Raw genomic sequence first — 19,521 nt, forward strand, 5'->3', positions numbered from 1 at the left:
GGAGTCCCAGCTGCGGGATGGACTATTACACTCGTGAGATTTCACGGAAGCTTCACTGTGGCCCCGGGCAGAACCCATGAAGCTTCTGGCTTCGTTGTTGGCCTGCTAGCCTTCTCCTCTTCAGATAATTGTTTGGTTCTCAAGGGTTCTATCTTACATGGAAATCCCCCTTTGCAAGTTCCCAACACTGGTCAGATCACTTGCTCCTCCATCCACAACACATCCTCAGGTTACAGGAGTGAGTGGTCCTGATTTGGAGAGACACCAGCAGATGGTTCTCAAACTAAAGCTTCAAACTCGCTGCCACCAAGTCAGGCCTGACTCATATGCACCCCTTGGAATACTCCTGTGGATTTCCAAGACTGTAATCCTTTACAGGAGGAGGAAGTCTCCTCTTTCATCCTTAGAGAAGCTGGGGGTCTAGAACTGCTAACCTTGTGGTTCGCAGCCCAAAGTGTAACTGCTATGCCACCAGGGCTCCACAGATGGTTCTCAGAGAGCGGGAAAATCCAATGAGTCTCAAGACCTTTCTATCTCTTACAACTTAGCATAGGCAAAGAGAAATGGTCGAATTCTTATGAATTTTATCTATTGGTACACTATAAATCAAGACGCTTGTTTCCTTCCCACCCAGCATGTCGATTTGTGTGCAAAGGAAGGAAGGGGGAAAAAAATCAAGAAAAAAATTTTTATCCTGCCACCCAACTCATAGCCACCTCATAGGACAGAGCAGAACTCCCCCTATGGGTTTCCGAGGCTGTACATCTTTTGGAGAGGTGCAATTGTCATCTCTATCCCAGGTTCCAGAGGGTGATTTAGAACTACTGACCTTACGGCTAGCAGTCCAATGCCTAACCCACTATGCTACCAGGGATCCATTCAGGAAATGTCAGGCATCCCTTTTCCTGCTCATCTGTAACCTTTCCCTTTCCTTCCCCTGCTGCGGAAACAGGTCAGAGAGGGGAAAGGGCTATCCAGCTGGCTGGTGTTTGTTGTGAGTCAGCTCTGACTCATGGTGATCTCTTGTCAGAACAGTGTCACATGCCCCTGAGCCATAGCACCGTAATTTACATAAGCCTGTCTATAGGGCTCATGGGCTAGTGGTAGAACAAGCCTGAAACCAGCACTTTTGATATGGGGATGCTTCCATGTGGGGTGCAATGTTCACATCATCTTTCTGTAACGTGAAAGTGATTCAGACAAAAGGCGAGGAAGACAGGGTGATTTGCCTTGGGGATCCTTCAGGACAGCTTCTGTCAATTAGATAACGGGATGCTTTGAATATAAGACCCCGCTCGTTTCAAAGTCAGTTCTTTGAAAGTCAAAGAGTCATTTGGTCCACAGGTCAAGTTTATCCTGGGCATTTTCCCCAGGATCATGGCCTATGACGTGGTCTCACCATTACAGGAGTTGGGTACAGCAAAGATTTGATGGTAAGAAGAGATGGGCTGCGCTTAGGTGATTTAAAGTGTAGTGTCCTTAATGTCACCTGGTTTTCTCGACTGCGCTGCCTCTGAAGGCCGGTCTGGCAATCTCCTACCAAAAGGTTACCCAGTCTCGAATGTCCCGTGCAGTATAGTTCTCCGCTGTACACATGGGCTTTCCTTGAATCACATCAACTTACTGGTCCCTGCTTAAACTTGTTTTCGTTTTAGGGTTAGTGTGGAGAAAGACGAGGCTTTCTACTCCTGTGAAGCCTGACCTGTCTATGAAGCCCATCGGGGCAGGTCTACCTTGTCTTAGAGCAGTGGTTCTCAACCTTCCTAATGCCACGACCCTTTCATACAATTCCTCATGTTGTGGTGACCCCCCCCCCCCCCGCAACCACACAGTTATTTTCATTGCTCCTTCATCACTGTAATTTTGCTACTGTTATGAAACCCTGTGAAAGGGTCATTTGACCCCCAAAGGGATCGCGGCCCACAGGTTGAGAAGCGCTGCTCTAAGTGCAGCGTTAGGATTTTAAACCAGACTTCTCTCTCCAGATTGACTGTCCTTCCTGCACATGGGGAGGAATCGCTAAAGTGGGTCTTCCACGACAACAGCCTGAAGGTGAACAGCTATTGGGACTCCACGGTCACAAGGCAGCCATGTTTCCTCCAGTGACACTCCACTAGAGAGATGACCCCCTGCCCGACAGACTGTGTGTTACATGTGCATGTGCACATGCATACGGCACAGAAAACGGCGCCGTGGAAGTCACTCAACACAGAGGCCCTTCACTTTGCATTTCAGTTTACCTTCTAGCTTTACAGCTTAGCCAGGATGCCAACCATGTCTGCATCTCTATAGCATAGCACCTGAGGAATGACCGAGTGATGGTCCGTGGTGGGCAGGGCATTCCCAAGCTAAGAGAACTACCATGGTCTGTGGGACTGGAAAATTAGTTATCCAAGTTCATAGGTGTGAAGGCGAAGAAACTGGGGCCAGAGTCCACATGCCACTTTTAGTGGGACACAGAGCCTTAATTTCCGTCCTCTCAGATCTCTAACCCTGAAGGAAGATCTTGGACTCCCCTCTGTAGAACGCTCCCCTTCCCCCACAGTACTGACCTGCCCCACCTTATCTGAGCCCCTGGGCCCTAGCTTAAAGCCTCTGCAGTATTGAATGAGGTCCAGGATGTGGAACAGTCTGGACATGTGGGATGTGTGCACAGCCCGGCACGTGACCGCTCTCAATGCTGGCTGGATTTTGATGCTGTTTCGCGGCCGGTTCGCAGCACTGGAGGGAAAAACAACAGGAAACACCGGCAATAGCAGCTGATGGTTCTATTAAGTCAAGTCCCTTGGAGGTCAGAGGTCAGGAAGAGCAGCTAATTTGAAGCAGGCTGGAAACTTTCTGAGGTTGACCAGCGGGCAGCCTGTGGCGAGACAGGTCCCCAGGCATTCTGGGGGTCTCTGTGACTGCTCATCAGCAGAGGCACACAAAGCCAGTCAGGCCTCTGAAGCGAAAGCTGCCCAGTACTGGAGGCCTCCCTGGCTGCCTGCTCCCCCTGCATCAGAAACAGGTGCCACAAACAAAAGGTAATTACCCTTCCACTAGAGGCTTCCATTTCCGGAGCACTGGTCTAAATTCAACGCGCTGGTGGCAGAGAAGGATACACGCTGGCAAGGTCAGCAGTTCCAAGCCACCTGCTGCTCCTCCGGAGAAAGACGAGGCTTTCTACTCCCACAAAGGGTGGCAGTCGCTGAAACTCACAAGGGAAATTCTTCCCTGTCCTAGAGGGCTGTGAGGGGTTGGAATCAATCGGCTTGGTGGCAGTGAGAGGGTATGAGTGCGCCATTACACTGAGTACCTGGGGATTACAAGCAGGTAAGCTAGCCACAAGGTTGGCAGTTGGAGTACAACTAGAGGCCCCTCAGAAGAAAGACGTGGCAATTACTGCCCCTCAAAAAAAGCCATTGAGAGCCATGTGCAGCTCAGTTCTCTTCTTCTACACATCGGACACTGTGAGCCAGCATCAGTTCCATGGCAACTGGCATCGCTCATTACTCAGCAGGAAGTATGCCTAGAATTAGGAATCACTTTCTCATTCATGCTTGCCAAGTGAATGTCCCTGTAACCAGATACACACACACCCAGTCCCCCGAAGGGAATGTCCCTACATTTTTAAATGAAACTGATGGCAGACGATAATCTATTGGGTTAGCAGTTTAAGCAATTTATAAGCTACCCTGGTGCCGAAAGTTTCTCCCTTATCCAGGTGTTCAAGACTGGTACCCGGGGCTGCTGCCGCAGCTCAAGAAAGCTCACCTGACGCACCTCCCCTCCCTGACAGAGAGCTCCCATGCCCATAATGTCAGGGCATGAGAAGGGTGCAAGCTGACTGAGGGCGCTTTTAAATGCAGGGTCCTGGGCAACTTCCAAACCAACCAAAAATACCTAGGGGAAGCAACCCAAGGGTCTGCATTGTACCAACTGATTTAACTACCCAACTTACCTAGTACCATTTGAAACAGAATGCAAGCTGATTTTCACTGGTCTCAAAGCTCCCCCACCTTCTAACCCCATTGCCTTGGCAGCAGGAACCCCACACCGATAGTGGCGGCACGGGACACCGTGTGTCAAATACTGCTTGCCGCTCTGTGAGAGGCTTAGTCTGTGGGTGGAACCCTATGAACCGGCAGTTAGAGGAGAAGCCAAGATGCAAGAGATGGCATCCTTAGCTCTCCACAATTGCAGCTGTCCCTCTAGAGCCAGTCGGAGAAGAAGGCCCCTCGCTGTGTCAGCAGCCCAGTGCAGACCTTGGGATCGCGTGATTCCTCCCACAACTGACACCAAGACACTTCCAGCTTCAACACGGGCAGCAGCTCAGCTCCTCCTTCTCCATCGACCACTCAGGGAAGGAGTCTCCTAAATAAAACTTCCAAGTTCTAAGTCTCTGGTAATTTCAATTTTCAGGAATGGAACATATTCCCAGGCTTCAAATGGTGCTGGTCTCCGCTTTTTGTTTTGTTGTCCATGAATACCCCTGTCCATGGTTGGCAAAATTCATCAGCTCTATGGGGTCCTGGAATCCCCTGAGCCTTAGCACTTACAACAGTCAGTAGGATTGCTTGGGGGCAAGGCTGGAAGTGTTACGCACGGGCTGATAGTGGGTGTGTTACTGAGCAGCAGACTGAAGGTGAACCTCCCCCTGAAGAGTCTTCCCTGCATCTACTCAACAATCTGTATAAGCACAGGAGTGAAACAGAAAGAGAAGTGTATTTGAGTGGGCTGAACCAGGAAAAAGGAGGGGCACACCTTACCATCATTCTCACCTGCCACCCTTTTACTTCATAGGCTGCACAGGGAAGGGACCATGGAGAACAGTGGGCGGACCGAGAAAGAGACAGACACAGACATCAAGAGAGGTTAGGAACTGATGAAAGAAGAAAAGATGAAGCAGAGGAAACAGAGTTACAGACGTGAGAGAAGAGTGTGAGAGAAATGAAGGATGCCAGAGAGGCACCGAGATTTGTGACACAGAGAGGCTGGAGATAGAACGAAGGAGAAACAAAGGACCAGGGAAAAAAGACAGAGAGACGGAGAGAGACAGGTGAGAGACCAAGATCTGAGACAGGTGTTGTTGCTCTCTGGTTTATCCTTCTCTAAAACATGTGTAAGCTCTTTCAATAACACGAATAAAGAAAAATGTAGATGATTTTGTGCGTTTGTAGTCTGCTATCAAAAAAAATATCACATGCAGCTCACACTGGGAACTTTAGAGCTCTTAGCATTTTTTAAAAAACTGTCTGAACCGGTTTCAAGGCATCAGTAGAGACACCACCGTGCAGATGTGCAATGAAGAGTCGTTAAACCTACAGTTGCGATCTCTGAGAGGTGGACAGGTGTTTGCCGGAAATGCAGGGACCGGCACATCAAATGCTACAATCCCACCTTTCATAAAACCTGCCTTAATCAGGTTGCTAGGAGACGGAGAACAAGTACACGTATGAAAGGATGATAAGAGGTCAGCTAGAGTTACAGGTGCAAATCAACATAGGACGTAGCCGCTGGCTCTATCTCACTAGGAGACGCTTCAGTGCATGCTCAATGGGGCAAGTACTTACGTCAGTACCCAGCTTCGTCAACACATGGCGGAAAAAAGCATCCAGTTCCTTCTCGTCTAGGTAACCTTTTTCTAAGTGCAAGAAGATATGCATAAATGGTAGTCACTTATTTAGAATAACATGGGGAATTTTAGGATTTATCTCATTCTTTCATTTCGCAATTTATAAAATCTTCACGAACACAGTTCTTTGCTATCCCAAAAAGCAGTACCAAACATCTGCCTGGATTCTATCAGTCAACACAAGGCCCACAGTAAATGCTTTATACTGAGGTTGCATTTCAAAAATAATATGTATTAAATAAATGAATTTTAATCAATGAATAGTCTTAAGTTTTAGAATAAACTCCAACCCCAGGAATTTGGACATTGGATTGGGGGAGGGGTAACTGAATACACCTACTGCATCTTAGTTTGCAGGGTTAAAATCTTGCAGATGTCGTTTGCACTTCTTTACTTAATCCTTAAGAAAAGAAAAGTAAATATTGATATCAATAGTCTGCTCAAGTAGTTTTTCTTTTCTCAGGGGCGTGTCTTTTTGAAGGTTAAGAGTATTTACCCTCCTTTTGAAAGAATTAGGCATTTATAACAAAGTCACTGAGTGAAAATGAGTCCATTGAAGTTTCAGATGACTGAGTATCAGCCTACAAGACTATAAAATATCTCTATAACTGTATATTGATATGCAGATGGATAAATTGCTAACAAGTAGATAGAGTGCCTCAGAAAGCTTGTGGGAAAATTCCATGATCTTTTCATTCAAAATGTCCACAACCCGTTTGAAACCCCCGTGTACATGATTATATATGCACAGATATGTATATGTGTATATATTTGAAGATACATATTCGAGATATATACACAAGATTTTTTAAGCCTCATAAAAATATCCCATTGTATACACATACACACAAGAGCACTTCAAAAGTTAGTGGGGAACCTTAATTAAAAGATAATAAAACGGCTTCGTGGATCTTTGAATAGATATCCTACGTACACACGCATTCAAAGAGATTGAGGAGGGCGTCGAGTTCCCTTCTCGTTCTTAATTTACACACTACGGCATCTAGATGTGCAGGACCAAGTCAAAGGACGCTAGAAATACAGCAGTGACAGCACAGGTAGGCGACTTTCCCTTCAACGGGAAACATGCAGGAAGGGGAAACTCTATGTGCTCCGGAGGGACAGGCTGGCCAGGAGCTGCGTGTACACCTGCATTTGGATGTGCAGGTGGCTTGTTCTACTCACCGCCCGCGTCGAAGCGCTGCCATACTTGCCAGAAGCCGGCGGCGTCCAGGAGCGCGGGACTAGCAGGGCGGGCGCTGTCCATGGTGCTGAGCAGGCGGCGCAGGTAGGTACGGCAGATCGGAGGCGATGGCGGTGGGCGAGACAGCTTGTGGCACCGCGGTGTCCGCCAGCGGATCTCAAGTCTCTACCAGGAGCTGTGAGTAAAACCAGCTGCTTGGAGCCCGCCCCACACCTGGCTGTGGGCTCCGGCCCCTCCCAGTGCGCAGGCCTCACAAATCCTCAGGGGAGCGCCTGTCTGTCCGAGGGCCAGAGCTGTGGGGGATCCGTGGAGAAAGGCGCTGTCTCAGGGCGTGCACGGCTCACTGCCCCTGCTCTTGAACTCCTTTGTCAGACTCTGAGAAAACATCGCCCTGACGTCTGACTCACCTTCCAAACCCAGGAGTTTTTCTAACACGAGCTGCTGTTTTAAAAGGCTGGAAGAAATGTCAGTGTCAGAGCCCTTTGGACCTGACGATTTAGCAATGCAGTGTGAGAGGGGGCGGGGTGATGGTGGTGGTGCAACAGGCATAACCACGGAGGCAGTCAATAGCAATTATTGAACCCTGATTGTAGGCAACACATTCACGTATATACTGCCTTTCGGATAAGGGCTTTCTACCACATTAAGATTCTGCAAGGGACTGCGCGAGTACTTAAATTAGGATAATTTGGATGCCAGGGAAGTTCAAACTGTGTCTCTGGACAGAAAGCAGGTCTGGGAACCACCCGGCAGCGGTCTTCAAAATTCTGGATGATCGTGTTTGGCTCCGAAGATCAAGGGGAAAACATCATGTGGAGAAACACAGAGCTCTTTGTAGTCATCACAAATGTTCCAACTGTGCTTTGTTTCGTGAACTAACTGACACTGATGGCTTTAGACCATACATTTTCTTGGGGGGTGGTGGGGGGTGGGGGGGGGGAGATGGGATCCATAAAAGGAGCTTGGACATTGGGAAGGAAGGTGGAGTCAGATATAAATCATGTTTATGGCGCTTCTGAATCTGATGTCAGTATAACAATGTATTCTTTTAAAAATCATTTTATTGGGGCTCATACAATTATCACAATCCATACATACATCAATTGTGTCAAGTCATATAGACATTTGTTGCCATCATCCTTCCAAAACTTTTGCCTTCTACTTGAGGCCTTACTATTGGCTGCTCATTTCCCCCCTCCCTCCCCACTCCCCCCTCCCTCATGAACCCTTCATAATTCATAAATTATTATTAAAATGTATTCTTAAAACACACACGTCATGGAAAACAGAGTAGCATGATGTACCAAATGATGACTGACATTGAGAAGCGTGGAAATTTTAGAACCCCTTACTTGTGCTCCTAGGTAACCCGTATATAGACCAAGAGATTGTTGTCCAAGAGGAAGAGAGGATGCTGCATGGACTAACATCAGGAAAGGTTACAGAGGTGTCCTTTCACGGTGCTTATTTAATCTACATGCTAAGCAAACACTCCCAGAAGGTAGACTTTATGGGGAGTCATACTGCATGAGGATTGGAAGAAGGTTCATAAGCAAGTGACACAACCTTGCTTGCTGAAAGCTAAGAGGACTGGAAGCACTTGCTGATGAAGATCAAAATCACAACTCGAAGTAGGGGTGTAACTCAACATAAAGACAACCAAAATCTGGGGAGGAGAAGAGCCAGTCAGGGTGCGATGTAGCAACACTGAAACATACAATTTTCCTCTAGTTCCTAAATGCTTCCTCCTCCCCCACTCTCATGATCCCAATTCTAGTTTACAAATCTGGCTAGACCAGAGGCTGTATACTATACAATTAGGAACTGGAAATGCAGGGAATCCAGGGCAGTTGATCCCTTCAGGGCCAGTGGTGTCAGTGGAAATACTGGGAATGCAGAGGGAGGGTGGGTTGGAAAGGGGAAACTGATTACAAGGATCTACATGTGACCTCCTCCCTGGGGGACGGACAACAGAAAAGTGGGTAAAGGGATACATTGGACAGGGCAAGATATTACAAAATTATAATTTATAAATTATCAAGGGTTCATGAGGGGGGAGAACAGGGAGGGAGGGGAAAATGGGAAGCTGATGCCAGGGGCTTAAGTGGAAAGCAAATGTTTTGAGAATGATGAGGGCAATGAACGTACAGATGTGCTTTACACAATTGATGTATGTATCGATTATGATAAGCATTGTATGAGCCCCTAATAAAATGATTAAAAAAAAGACAACCAAAATCCTCACAGCCAGAGCAGTGGCTAACATGATCAACAGAGAAAAGACTAAAGCTATCACAATTTAACTTTATGTCGATCCATGGTCAATGCTCATGGAAGCAGCAGTCAAGACCTTTAATGATGCATTGTCCTGAGGGGATGTGACAGTTTTGCTCTTTAACACTTTCAGTAGATCTTATGCAGATTTCCCCAGTGCCATGCAGGTGAACGCTGGACAAGGAATCAGGAGGAACAGAGAACCAATACGTTTGAATGGTGTTGTCAGAGAATGCTGAGTATCATGGATTTCCAGAAAGACAAACAAGTCTGTCTTGGAGGTAGAACAGCCAGAATGGCCCTTGGAAGTAAGGATGGTGTGACTTCATTTTCCCTAGTTTGGACATGTTATCAGGAGAGACCAATTCCTGGAAGAAGGCATCGTCAAGCGGAAGGTCGGTAAAAAAAGAGGAAGACCTTCTATGAGATGTGTTGACACAGTGGTTGCAACAATGGCTCACACACAGCGATGGTGAGACTGGTGTGAAACCTGGTGGTGCTTCATTTTGTTGGCCATCGGATCATATGAGTCAGTGCCGGCTCGATGGTCCTTGATGATAGCAACATTTTTCCAACGTGTTTTATTTTACAGGATTGGGACACACTACGTGTACACTTTTGTATCTTGTCCTATTTATCTTCGCCCTGTGATTTGAACCTTTTTTCTGTGTCATCACACTGCTTGTTATCTTCTGTATGCGCCACAAAGCCCATCACAGAGGCTGGCCATCAGTTATTCAGCCACATCCCACTAGGTATTGTTGTTCTGGCTGCCACAGTGTCCTCCCCGGACTCGATGCAAAACAGGATCAGGTGTGATCAGAGGGTTTTCATTCATTGGGTTATTGGAATTACATCTCCAGACCTTTATTCTAGTATATTTATCTGGAAGCTCTGCTGAAACCTATGCACCACTGTTGGGCAAGTGGTGGCTGTGCACGAGGTGCACAGGGACTCGGGACTGCATCTGTGCCTCCCACGGGGAGTTAAGAATTCAACCACTGAAAAATAATAATAATAAAATTTTAAAAATAAAAGAATCGAACCACTGAGCCATCATCACTTCCATCTACTGTGTCACTGAAGGAGCCCTGGTGGTGCAATGGTTAAGCACTCAGCTGCTAACCAAACGTTGACCATTTGAACCTCCCCACCGACTGCTAGCGATCTGCTGCAGGAAAGATTACAGCCTAGAAAACCCTAGAGGGTACTACTCCTCAGTCACATGGGGTCACTATGAGTTATAACGGATGCGGAGCACCTAACAACACCATCTGGACACTAGGTAGGTGAGGTTCTCATACCTTACATTCCCTCAGTCTAAAGGAAGATGTTCTCTTGGAGAAATTCGCCAAATCTTAGAAGGAGAAGAGACACATCAAGAAACCATTGAGATACTAGATCAGCAGGAGACAGCTAAAAGACTCAATGTAAAGGTTCTCCTGTCAGGGAATGAAGCTGTAGGGGAGGAAGTGGAAAGGGATCAGGAAAAACCAGAGGTGATTTATTCAGGTTCTTCTCTGTCCAGCAAGAGAACTCAGAGTGAAGTGCACACTCAGAAAACAAAAGGAACCAGCCTGAGATAGATGGTGCCGTTTGGAGAGCAATTTGGCCACTCCCACTGAGAGTCTGATTTGCATACCCTTGAATGAGGCTTCTGCATTGAGATTTTTTTTGGTTTTTAATTCCTAAGTTTATCTATTAGAACCACTGACGAGCCTTTTGGCCTAAGTTTCTTGCTGTTCATACATTGGTCATTTTATTCGTTGTAGCTTCTTTGAAGGTAGTCTGGAAAACTAAAAGGCATTGAAGGGATTCATATAGTTTTTAAAATTAATTCTCCGACTCTTTCCAAAACAGATGATGATGATGTGTAAGTCATTGTGGTAAGTTTGGACAGTCAATGGAAAGGCTAGGGCCAAAAATAAAAATAAGTTATTTTAGCTTAAAATTGTTGTCTGGATTTCATTTTCCCTGGCCATCATGACTGCACCCTCACTAGCGTGGCTGTTCTGGAAAGATCAGACAAAATGGGTGCATAAGCAAATGTAGTGAAGAAAGCTGATAACTGGAAGCATTGCTAATTAGCTCCAATGCATGCATTCAACTCTGAACCAGATGACCCACACCTCCAATAGCCTTGGTATGTCCAACTCAGAAGGATGCCCAGGGGGATGACAGGCGTGGTCTCTTTGCATCACCTCCCAACAGTTATTGTGCATTCAAGCATGGTGGATGTCCTGCAGACCTTGTAGACGTGATCTGACTTCTAGAATCCATGATAGAGCCTCGATTCAATCTCAAAGGGCAAAGGACATAGACCAAAAGAAACTGGACAATGTTTATCATAAGGAAACAGAGTTTTTGTCACTTGACAATGTGCCACATATTGCTTGTTTTAATAGTATGCCCCCCCAACACACACACACACACACACACACACACACACACACACACACCAAACAAAAAAGACACATCCCACAACACTTCCACCAAGTTGGTTCAGACTCATAAGGTTTCCAAGATTGTGAATCTTTATGGGCACAGATATCCTCAAATTTCTTCCTAAGTGGTTGCTGGGTGTGAATCACCAACTAAGCAGAATGTAGCATCCAAATAATACAGATAAGGAAAAAAAATAAAAGAACACCCCCCCCATAATTTCACCATCTAGAAATAACTAATAATACCAATAATAATAGGTTGGTGTATACTTATATATAATGTATGTCTTTTCAGTCATTAAAAAAATTGTTAGCATATACAAAACAAAGGGGTTATACTATGCAGTAACTCCCTCGTCTTATTTAATACTATGAACATATTCCTATATCATTAAGCATTTTTCTACATCATTTTAATGGTGGTATAACCATTCTTTCTTTAATGTCCTCTTTTTGGATTTCTAAAGTATCTGTAAATTTTCAACATAGTTATTGCTACAGTCACAGCTAAATATTTGCACTCATAATTATTTCGCTGGGACAAAATTCTTTTCTTTCTTTTTTTTTTGTTGTTTAGCTGTTTCTTATGCAGCGCCTACGCCAAAGAAACCAAATTCAAGGGGAAAAATGGCTGCAAAAAATTTAATGTGTGCGCTGGGACAAAATTCTAAATGCAGACTTGCTCAGCTGAATAATACATAGCAGTTGGGGTCTTTAATACCACTGGAAGCTGTAGTGTCCATCTTGAATTTCCCACCTCGACTCCGTTTCGCAGTGGCAGACAGTATGTGTGGCTCACATGAGCAGTAAAATCAAATATATTGATGGGTCTAATTCTAAGGTAGCACTAAATAGGTGGGGGTAGTTCAGGATTTTTTTTTAAAAGAGTGAGCTGTGTGTTTAAATTAAAGTGTGTGAAACTCAATGGCACCCCCTGTGCTCTCTCTCCATCTTCCTCCTCCTCACATACTCCATCTAGCACAACTGCGGCTTGCAACTGTGCTTAGTCAATATTGGTACATTATCCCAACAATGCCAATTTTTCTTCACAGACAATAGTATATTGCTAAGCTACAGAGAGAGACTTTGAGGAGGGAGACTGAAGGGAATTGGGTAGAAAATGGTGAATATGGGAGGGGGCAGGATGCACTGGGATTTATTATGGTGATGAATATATAATTCTTTTTAAATACAACTGAACTATGGAAGCATATGATGTATGAATTCTATCTCAATGAAACTATTGGGAAAGAAAGGGAGAGAGACTTTGAGCCAGTTCTTTTTTTTTTAATATGGAATGTTTCACGAATTTGTGTGTCATCCTTGCGCAGGGGCCGTGCTAATCTTCTCTGTATCGTTCCTATTTTAGTACATGTGCTGCCGAAGTGAGCATTGAGCCAGTTCTTTAACATCTTAAGGCCAGCAAAACTAACTTTAACATGGAAATCATTTTCCAAGCGCTTGTGTAGAGTTCTCTTGTTGCAAACATAATAATACAAAAACCTGTTGTAGCATTTAAAGCGTATTGTATGCCTCCAATCTTCCCCATCTGTTTCCCCTTTCCTAAATTATATAAAGGACTTGGATCACTTAGTATTAGTATTGGATCACTTAGTATTGGATCACTTAGGAGTCTGACACACCTAAACCCCAAACCCCAAATCATTGTCCACAAGTTGATTCCGGCTCAGAGAATCTATAGAATAGAGTAGAACTAGGACTTCAGATTTCTTAGACGGTAAATCCCCCTGTAAGAGATAGCCTGCAGAGCAGTTAATGAGTTTAAACCACCTACCCCCGTAGTGAGTGGTTCAACAGGCATCACTGCCGCCAAGTCCTTTCCCTGATGCGCAGAAACCAATCTCATGGTCACTGAGTCTGTGTCGACTCCTAGAGACCCCATAAAACAGGATAGAATCTCCCCAGTGGGTTTCCTGACTAACTCTTTACAGGAGTGGAAAACTGCATCTTTTTCCAGTACAGTGGTTGGTGACTTCAAAATACCGACCTTGCGATTAGCAGCCCGATGCATCACCCACCAGGGCTCCTTGTGTGCTGTGCAGAGCCTGCAAAGTAAGTGGTGATCTCACCAGGTTCTCTCCGCTCGATGCTTACTTCTAACAGCATGATGTCTGTCAGAGTAGGACTGTCCATCAGGTCGTCAATACTGATTTTTTTTTTTTGGAAAGCAGATCATCAGGACTTTTTTCATGGTATCTCTGATGAACATGAACTTGTACTTCCAATATTTTCTTTAGCAACCGAAGGAGTTAACCATTTTGCCTTACCCTTGAACCATTCAAAATAAGGACTTTATTGTCTATGTTTTCCCAAATGGCTTAAAGATTTGATTCACAAAATAGCTGTTTCAGTTGGAGTTCCCTGTGCTAACTTAGTCACGCGGGTGTCTAACTTGTTGATTTGCAGCTCTACTTGCTTTTTCACACAATCATTTCAAAGTTATAAATTTCCCCTCTAAGTACTGTTTTAGGTACACCCCACAAGTTTGGCTAAATTATGATTTTTTTTTATTTATGATTTCTCAACTCGCTGCCATCAAGTCAATGCTGACTCATAGTGACCCCATATGGGCTTCCCAGACTGTAACTGTTATGGGAGTAGAAAGCTGTCTTTCACTTGAGGATCTGCTGGTGATTTTGAACTGCCAATCTTGTGGATCTCAGCTCAATGTGTAAGCACTACACCACCAGGGCTCCATTTTCTGATTTATACGGTGATTCTATTTTTGACTCTGGAATTAAAATGCTTGCTGAATTATAGATAATTTTTCTAGTAAGCATTTTGTCACTAATTTTTAATCTAATTACTTCCATAATCAGCTCATCTGATCTATGGTATCAATCCTTTGAAATTTGTTGTGCTTCACTTAGAGTAAAATTCATAAATGTCCTATGTGTACTTGAAAAGAATGTGATTTTCTGTTTTTAGGTGTAGTTGTTCTGTGCATGGTCATTAGATAGAGATATTAATTGTGGCATTGAAACCTTTCCATCCTTACTATTTTTTTATCTGCTTGATTTAATAATTAGGAGAAGTGATGTTTAAAAAAGAGAAATGATGTTAAAATATTCCATTCTAATTATGCTTTTGTCTGATTTTGGTAGTTCTTTCCGTTTTTTGCTTTATGTTTCGAATCTGTGTAGTTGAGACTACAGGTTTACAATTATTATATCCTCTTGGTGAACTGATACTTTCTGCCATTGTGTAGAAGGACCCCTGGTGGTGTAGTGGTTATGCAGTGGGACAAGAGGAAAATAAAAGGAAATAGAGGAAAGAATTAGGAGGCAAAGGGCATTTATAGAAGTCTACATAAAGGCATGTACATATGTATATATATATGAGGATGAGGAAATAAATCTGTGTGCATATATTTATAGGCTTAGTATTAAGGTAGCAGATGGACATTGGGCCTCCACTCAAGTACTCCCTCAATGCAAGAATACTTTGTTCTATTAAACTGGCATTCCATGATGCTCATCTCCCCGACACAATCGTTGAAGACAAAATGGGTGCATAAGCAAATGTGGTGAAGAAAGCTGATAATGCCCGGCTATCAAAAGTTATAGCATCTGGGGTCTTAAAGGCTTGAAGGTTAACAAGTGGCCATCTAGCTCAGAAGCAACAAAGCCCACATGGAAGAAGCACACCAGCCTGTGTGCTCATGAGGTGCCGAAGGGATTTCAAATTTCTTTAAGAAAAATTGTAACTTTTAAGAGTTTGTGCACAGGTGGAGAAGTTATGCCATCTTATGACAAGACTGGATCACTTTAATATTAGTAAAGGAGTTTCAGTCAAACCCATTTTGCATTTCAGAACATGTGAATCTTTATTGTACCAACTCACTGCCAGCCAATTACAACTCCTACAGACCGTATAGGACAGAATGGAACGTGTGTGGGCTTCTGGGGCTATAAGTCTTTATGAAAGTCTCATCTTTCTCTTACTGGGAGGCTAGTGGCCTTAAACAGCTGACCTGTGGTTAGCAAACACATAAACCTACTATGCAATCAGGGCTTACTTATTGTACTTTTTAAGATCACCAATTGGAACTACCTGCTTATTCAGTTTCTAAAAATGTTGAAATGATCCTTGGGGAAAATTCCAAGTTCATGTAATTTGCCCTGTTCAAATATATCTTTGGATGAAAGGGTATCAGAGCAAACATAACTTACCTAAATATTTAGAACAACACAAACTAAACACAGCCAACACGTACTTTCTCTACCTCAGGCAAGCTCATGCCACGTTAAAATATCCTGATTTTTTGGGGGGTAGGTTTGGGGATCAGAGCGAAGAGTGCTATCTAACATATGTTCTGTATCTATCACATAAACTAGAGCTGATAGGGGACAACTGGATCCAGTTTTGGCATCAACAGGTCAAATACACCCAGATACGCGTCTACTATTCGAGGCACCAAAATGTGCTGGTCAGTGGAATAGTACCTGTCTTAACTCAGAGGCTACAATCTGCAGAAGTGGTTGTGCCACGTGGCATTTCTAAGGGAACTCAATTACTGTTAGGCTGAGCACTCACCTTCTGATCCCCTCTGCCCCGCACTATGGTCTAATACACGATACTGCCCATTTCTGGACGATAAAGCTAGGAATAAGGCAGACCTCATGCAAACCTCACTCCTCCGGGACCTCGGGAGCATTACAGAGGAAACTGGCTATTCCAATGCATTTTTACTGTGAGCCTAGGCTCTAGCACACTAGCATACTAGGCTGGGTTATGTGTCTTCGCCACAGCCCCATGGTTCCTGGGGCACCAGGTCCTTCTTTGTCCTCTTGGGCCCCTCCCACTTTGGTGGTCACTGGAGATGTCTATACCAATGAGCATGTGTGGCAGCAGATACCGCAGGTGGAGGGAACGATCCTGCATCTGTCTAGTTTCATGAAATCACGAAACATCCGCATTTAGTATGTGCCATGTGGCAGACTGGGCCAAAAGATGATGATGAGGGGAAGCGACCTTCAAGTCCCACCTTCTAGGATTCCTCTTTCTAAAGATAACCACAATTCAAAGCACATGTCTATCCCCTTTGGGTGAATTTCATCTCTTTTTCCCCAAAGGTGGGAGTAGGCAATGGAATTAGCAAGTTACATTTATATTGAGAGTCGTGACTCCCAGTTTATCTATCTGGAAAAAGTGATTATTTTACATTTTGCAAACCAAACTAAAATTGACCATCACAAGTCCATTCTAACTAAATAATAATAATAATAAAATAATTAGGTTCCAATAAAAATGTGGGGAAAAAAAAGAAATTTACACCAGTACACTGTTTATGATGTTGAAAACTGCAGTGGAAAAAAAAATAACGGGAGAAGGCAAAGATTCCATTTGTAAAATCATTTTATTGGTATAAATATACATATGAATAAAATCCCTTCAGCCTGTAATGTAAGTGAATATTTGTGAAATGTCTTAAAAAGAGTAGTAGTAATTTGATTTTTTTTAAAACAGGGGTCAAAGTATTCTCTCATAAAACCACACATGAAAAGCTAATATGCAAACAGAAAGGAAAAGACCTTCTAAAAACACAAATATTCATAAAACCTCCAGTCAACTATATACATGAACCTGGGCACCGGCAGACTCGGCAGGGACCTTGCTCAGCCTTTTTCTTCCCGGTGCTTGTCGGTGGTTCTGCTAAGGTCATCCGTGGACCAATTCCGCATCCGGAAGGAAGAAGTTCCCCATGGGAGAATGTAAAAACCATACTCCTGGTCTCATATATATATCTCTTTATATATAATTTACACAAGTTATTTATTAGTGTGCTCTGTTAATCTAATTACAATGTGCAATTGCCTACGTCAAGCATAGATGGCTCTATCAGGCCCTGTGTGGATCTGACACGGGTACATTCAGCCGCGCCCCCCACAGTCTGCTGGGCGGGGCTCCATGTGAAGGAGTGTGTCCAGTTACTACGCTGACCTCCTCCGAACGCCGCTGGCAGGGCACCTGAAGCTGAGGCAGAGAAATTCAAGTAGGGCCCACGGAGCAATTGCTGGCTTTCAGAGAAGGCGTTATGAAGGAATGTTTCGAAATCAAAGGCCAAGGCTTGGCGTGGGGAGGTAAGACCAAATGAATGTGCTTTCGAGTGCCTAAGACTTGGATTCGTTTCTATCCTCAAAAAAAAAAAAAAAAAAAAAAATCAAGAGAAAGGAGAGAAAGCACCAGGAAAAGCGCTTAAAGGAGAGGCCTTGCCTTCAGGTTGCTTGCCGAGGGCGGACGCCAGGTGAGCATTACACAAAAATAAACTCTTTTTCTGCTTCTTCTCCGGAGTCACTAGACTTGCTGCCTTGACGGCCATCTTTGCTGGAAGACCGTGGCTTTTGTTCTTGATACTCCTGGGGAGGCTGACCCCAGCTTCTTCTGCAAACTGCAGGAGAGAGAGAGGGAAGCAAAGTCGTCAGGGAACTGACAAGTAGGATCATGCCGGTGGCCAGGCTCGTCATGGGGCCGTGAGAAGGAGGAATTTTCAGGGCAAGTTTTCTGAGAAACAACATAACCAATGACATTCAGTGACTCTGGACAGAAATTAGAAACAGACCATCAATAACAGAAGCAAATCCAAGGAGAGACAAAACAATAAACCCCACACACGGTCTATGAAAGGTGAGCCTTTCATAGACACGGTCAAGACCCACCTAAGGGGGTGGGGACTCCTGGGGACACAGACACCGAGAGATGGAGCAGAGAGGTGGCCAGGCAGGAGGCGCGCCCGGGCCCTACTCCACACCGGGTGGCCTCCTCCATCACAGCCGGCCCTTTGCTCTGTAAGAACAGGACAAACAGAGACGCTCTGTTTGATGCCTTCTGCGGGTGACTTGGGGTTGGTCTTCAGGACACTAGAGAGAGACTGGAGGACTATTCGTCAGGCTGGTCTGGCTCTCGTCCACTCTCCAGGAATGAGTCCAACGGTGCCTAAGGAGGCAGTCAATACTGTGTGGGGTCACTGTGTCTTTTTGGAGCCAACCGCGACTGCTGCTTGTTCTGTCAACATGGACACACGGTGGCTCCCCCGAGACTTTACAAAGATGGTGAAGGGGGCATGAGTCCTGTCAATGAGCCTTCGGTACGTGGCAGGTGCTCTCGGCATGACTGTGGGCATTCCTCACAGTTACCCGAGCTCAGCTCAGCTCACTGTCGGAGGACAGAGTGGAACTGCCCTGCTGGGCTTCTGGGGCTGCTAACCTTTATGGGAGTAGAAAGGCTTTTCTTTTTACCTCAGAGCAACTGGTAGTTGTGAACTGCTATCCTTCCATGATGCCAGCAGAGTCGTTTGGGAACTATAAAACATGGAACAGGTCTGTTCTCCAAAGCCCACAGGCTTGCCCGCTACACTGTGGCATCACGGTTTCCGTGGGGTCAAGTTCCAACGCTGTACTCTGGTGCAGCTAATTAATACTGACCACCATGTCTCTTGGATAGACACCACTTCAGCTAAAAACATCACACCCGCACACTGTATGTGGCTCGAAAGAAGAGCACAGTGCTCAACACTCTGAAATGTAAATGCTTCGGGCAGGAAGATCTACCTACCTGATTATTTCTAATCCAAAACAAAACAAAACCACCTCGTTAGGAGCTGGTGATTATTTCAGGACTGAAAACGTGTTTTACCTAATTAGTCAAAATGCTAACTTCCCCTGGTTATTCAGTTGTCAGGACCAGGTTCCAACTGGTAGGCCCTCAAACTTAAAGTTTTTGAGTTAATGACATCAAGTTGAAATGATCTCAAATTCTGAAAAGAATAAGCCTTTAAAATCTCTTCCTCGTGTGACTGAACTATGGAACTACAGGATATGTGATTTGTATACCAAATACAATTGTTGGGGGAAAGAAATTCTCTTACTCAAGAAAGCCATTATCCAAAATTCTGGCATCTTTTTAACCTAGTTCTTTTAAACAAATTCTCAGGTGGGGGAAGAAGCAACAAATAAGTATTACAA

General features: G+C 44.6%; 2 protein-coding genes and 1 non-coding gene across 3 annotated transcripts in view; all 3 read right to left on the reverse strand.

Annotated features, from left to right (window-relative positions):
* Positions 1-6,881, reverse strand: part of SCGN (secretagogin, EF-hand calcium binding protein) — a 51,139-nt gene extending 44,258 nt beyond the window's left edge. The window contains exons 1-2 of the mRNA XM_075540735.1: positions 6,800-6,881; positions 5,553-5,623 (exon numbers count right to left, since the gene is read on the reverse strand). Of these exons, the coding sequence (XP_075396850.1) occupies positions 5,553-5,623; positions 6,800-6,881 (153 nt within the window). The remainder of the gene's footprint in view (positions 1-5,552; positions 5,624-6,799) is intronic.
* A 5,941-nt stretch (positions 6,882-12,822) lies between these two features.
* On the reverse strand, positions 12,823-12,929 carry LOC142438203 (U6 spliceosomal RNA). The gene has a single exon (XR_012782628.1). It is a non-coding gene; the product is annotated as a U6 spliceosomal RNA (small nuclear RNA).
* A 4,268-nt stretch (positions 12,930-17,197) lies between these two features.
* The window catches only part of CARMIL1 (capping protein regulator and myosin 1 linker 1), a 396,892-nt gene continuing 394,568 nt past the window's right edge, over positions 17,198-19,521 (reverse strand). Inside the window, exon 37 of the mRNA XM_075533230.1 lies at positions 17,198-17,948. Coding sequence (XP_075389345.1) covers positions 17,812-17,948 — 137 coding nt within the window. The 3' untranslated portion in view covers positions 17,198-17,811. The remainder of the gene's footprint in view (positions 17,949-19,521) is intronic.

The sequence above is a fragment of the Tenrec ecaudatus genome, chromosome 1 (genome assembly GCF_050624435.1).
Source record: "Tenrec ecaudatus isolate mTenEca1 chromosome 1, mTenEca1.hap1, whole genome shotgun sequence".
Lineage (NCBI taxonomy): Eukaryota > Metazoa > Chordata > Mammalia > Afrosoricida > Tenrecidae > Tenrec > Tenrec ecaudatus.